This window comes from Chiloscyllium plagiosum, unplaced genomic scaffold, assembly GCF_004010195.1.
Source record: "Chiloscyllium plagiosum isolate BGI_BamShark_2017 unplaced genomic scaffold, ASM401019v2 scaf_10273, whole genome shotgun sequence".
In the NCBI taxonomy this organism is placed as follows: Eukaryota; Metazoa; Chordata; class Chondrichthyes; order Orectolobiformes; family Hemiscylliidae; genus Chiloscyllium; species Chiloscyllium plagiosum.
The window spans coordinates 22742-26758 of record NW_025213138.1 but is presented as its reverse complement, the minus strand read 5'-3'; the positions used below and the strand labels follow the sequence as shown (position 1 = coordinate 26758).

Here is a 4017-nt window from a genome sequence, read left to right as displayed (position 1 = left end):
GTTGAAGTGTTGAGCCACAGGGTGGTTGGGTTGGTTGGTCCGGGTGTCCCAGAGGTGTTCTCTGAAACGGTCCGCAAATAGGCGGCCTGTCTCCCCAATATAGAGGAGGCCACATCGGGTGCAGAGGATGCAATAGATGATGTGTGTGGAGGTGCAGGTGAATTTGTGGCGGATATATAGAAGTTTCCTTTGGGGCCTTGGAGGGAGGCACCAACCACAAGGGATGAACTCTGAGGTGGTGAAAGCAGTGAAGGTAAACGAACAAAACATTTGCAGTCATGCATTCCTGAAGAAGGGCTCATGCCCGAAACGTCGATTCTCCTGTTCCCGGGACGCTGCCTGACCTGCTGCGCTTTTCCAGCAACACATTTTCAGCGCTGGAGTAGGAAACACAGGCAAGAAAGCTTGAGAATACATTTCAGGAATCATTCCCCTCTCTTTGCCCTTTGCAATGCCATTTCCTATTTTGTGGTAAGAAAGTTGTTCCTTTTAAGGCAATCCACACCATTTCTCCCAGTAAGCAGATTGTGAGAGGTGTTTTTGTACAATCATAAAAGTTTGTTCTTTTGAATGAAGTGGCAAAATAAACAAGAGGCTGCAATGAAGAAACTGACCAAAAAAAAAGTGTTAACCAAATATATGGATTGACCTTGACCAAAAAATACAAAACGGAACTGGTGAAGTTTATAGAATCCATATGTTTCTAATGCTGGAGAGTGGATATAGATTTGAAAAGTCAAACGTTAATGGTCACAGATACAAATCCTAGCAGCACAGGGGCTGGGGCTTCAACCGAGAATGCTACAGTAACTCACTAGTGACAACCTCTGCTTTTGGAGAAAAGTCAAAACATGCCTCGACAGCTAAGTAAATGAAACCACAGAGAAAAAGAAATGTTCTCAACTCAAGATGTGAATGATCAGGAACCAATCTTGGAATAACATGCCCCAAGAAAATGAAGTACCAACAATCAAACATATAGTTTTACAATCTCATGAACTCTCAGTTACTGTACACTTGGCGATCAGGAGTGACAAAGTGAGAGATTAGTGGCACTATAACAATAATTTAAGTGAAATTGTATTTAAAAAATAAGATTCTTTTCTTTTTAGAAATTCTTTTTAAACCTGATCTTGAAGCTGAGCAAGGCGATCCTTCTGTTCTTTCATTAAGCTGTCGGAGCTACTTTCAGCAGAGTAACTGTCATTATCTTCACTTGATGATTCAGTGAAATGAGTTGTGGATTGTGCCGATGGTGGAGCTTTAACAGGCTCAGATATTTGTGCATATTGCATCTCAAAAACATCCTGTTTAAAAAAAAAGTGGATACAGATTAACTAGACATTAGTTTAAAAAAAAAGGGTTTCTTCCAAAGGATTGTTTTTCTCTGAAAGTTTATGATTATATATGTTACATAAGAGGAAAGGTGACAGTTTGGATTAAAATATAGCATGAAATTTTGCTCCCAATCCTCCCTCTCACGCTGCTGCACTAAATTACTTGCCTTCAACTCAATAGACTAGTGCATAGAAATAAATGTGTTGGGGTAATAAAATCATTTAAGAATCCTCAAATGCCATTCCAAACATCAATGAAAAATTCATTTTTTTTTTTTAGCTCAGATGTGCCTAATAAAGTTGTTGCACTAGCTTGAATTAAGTATAGGAAGATGTCAGGATTTATAAAATCAAAAACATTTCTCTTGACACTGACATTGAAATTTTATTGTAATCAGTGGATCTCCCTTTGTGTTACATCCACTCAACCAAACCCAGCATTAAGATTACTGTTGGGTGGTGTGGGAGATGGAGGATCCAAAACTGCCTGCGAAATTAAGATTGCTCCATGGCAATATTCAATTTACAGAATCTAAAGATGCATGCTGACTCAAAATTGTTTTATTTGCTAACTGTCAATCTCCTACAAACAGTGTCACCTACAGGCATGAATGATCCTGCAGGCAATGGTTTCACAATGCAGGAGATAAGATTTTGCAAAGCATTTTTCTAGGTAGTTCAGCAAACCATTAAACTATTGATTATAAAAATGTTTGTCATGACCATGGTTCATAACCCCAGATTCAACGACAAATTCAACTTTTTATTACAGTTTGTTTTTTAAAAGTGTGGATATACAGCCAAAAAATGACTGAAAATGTAAATAGAGTAGAGTAATTTAGTTCAATGACTGGAAGGCCTGTATTGACTATCCCAGTCTCAAGACAGACCATAGAATGTTATGCCTGATGGGTGTCAAATGAGTTTCAATAAAAATGAATTTAGTTGTAACACTATTTTTAAACTACATCACCCAAGAGTTTTCTCAGACAATGAAAATACTGAGATAAAAAGAGAGCAATCTGGGCGAGAGAAAGGAAGAAAGTCTCTTTCTCTTTGCTTAAAGTCAGAATGCAAATGAAACCTCAGCCACAAGGAAACAGGCCTAATGCCTATCAGCTGACCTGCAAAGGCAAGCATCTCAAAGTCAACTCTGGGCTAACAACAACATGCCTGCCCTACACATAACTCAGGAGATTTAGTTACGTATCTTTATGCAAATTTGTTGGATTCACTTCATTTGATCTCTCTGTACTGAATGGATTCTTGCATTTAATAACTAATGACCTCTCTTCTATTAACTCAAAAAAGCCTGGTTAAGTCAGCAGCTATTAAAACATGCAATTTGTTTATTTAGCTAGTATTATCTGTGAAAAAGGCATTTACAAAAGAATGGATCCTTTTCTAAATTAATCTTTTTGTGACCACCTAAGGAAATGGATGAATGAATCAAGATGAGAGCCAGTTCATCCTTTTTTGCTTGGGAATTGCACAATTTGGCATATTCTACCTGGAGCCTTAATAAATCGGTTAACCTCACCCAGGGATTGGTCACAACAATATTAATCTTTCATGAATGGTCATAATCTCTTACCTGAAGTTTTCTACCCATAACTACTACTTCATGGTCTGGAGGATTATACTTGTAGCAGTTGAAAAACATTAATCTCACATCTGCAGCAAATTCCTGGCTACTTCCGTATTCTTGGTTGCTCATTTTTCTCTTGCAAGAGAAATTGAAACAGAATTATTACAATATCAAGTATATTAAACTTAGCCCTTGATGATTTCAGAGCAGGATACCTGTCTGGATTTCGTCCCATGAAAATAAGGATTTGACAGTCATTAAAATTTGCAACCGTGCTTTAAGTAGAATAATGATCTACAACAGACTCCACAATAATCAAATATAAATCACAACTCGTGTGATGCTTTGCATTAGTTGACCTAAATTTATTTTTAGTAACAATGCAAATCATTAATACTAGCTGGAGCGACTCAAGGTCGAGAACAAGCTTTGTCATGTTGCTTACAACTAAAAACATAATTGCAGTAACAGATTGTATTGAAAAATGTTTTAATTTTATTATGCAGACCACATCAAACATGTCAACACTATAATGGAGTTATATTCATCACGCCAAAGCTAAGCACTTGGATGTTTTTCATTACTACGTTTCAAAATCAAGCTATAATGTGACTCCATTATACTGGCACTTCCAGGTTCCTGTGATGTCCCTTCTTTTACAGTCTTAACTTAAACGTTTGCACCTTGATGCTTAACTGTGTTGAACATTGCCTCGTGTGGCTCAAGAAACTGACTCTGGTAAGACAGTCTGTGGCATTTGCTACAGGATATGACAGTAGTCCAAAAAGATACTCGAGTCACTGGCCTGTTTTCTAGAAGTCTCTTCTCACCAACCCATCTTTGTTTGTCCACAAGCTCTTCCACTGCCTGTCGAAACAATTAGCCTCCAGTTGTTGTAGCTGTCAGCAACATGTAGTTTAAGTAAACTGAAGGTTTATGCCTGGACGTCTTAATAGAAGAATTTTTAAATAAAAAAAGGAAGCAAAATGAAAAGTTTAAAAAACAAAGCATTGTGAATGCTTGATATCTGAACAAGAACAGAAATTGCTGGAAAATCTCAGCAGGTCTGATCACACCTGTGGAGAGAAAGCA

General features: G+C 37.5%; 1 protein-coding gene across 1 annotated transcript; it reads right to left on the bottom strand.

Annotated features, from left to right (window-relative positions):
- Window positions 1-715: 715 nt before the first annotated feature.
- On the bottom strand, window positions 716-3234 carry LOC122547551 (bromodomain-containing protein 3-like). The gene is made up of 2 exons (XM_043686168.1): window positions 2932-3234; window positions 716-1307 (listed from the first exon to the last, which is right to left on the bottom strand). Exons 1-2 carry the CDS (start codon window positions 3052-3054, stop codon window positions 1122-1124), a joined length of 309 nt encoding a protein of 102 aa, XP_043542103.1. The 5' UTR covers window positions 3055-3234; the 3' UTR covers window positions 716-1121.
- Between the last annotated feature and the right edge of the window lie 783 nt (window positions 3235-4017).

Excerpts from the sequence above, each read along its gene's own strand:
- LOC122547551 (XM_043686168.1), bottom strand. The coding sequence starts at position 3,054 with ATGAGCAACCAAGAATACGGAAGTAGCCAGGAATTTGCTGCAGATGTG. Across the intron at positions 1,308-2,931 it reads TTATGGGTAGAAAACTTCAG|GATGTTTTTGAGATGCAATA; the intron begins GTAAGAGATTAT and ends TTTTTTAAACAG.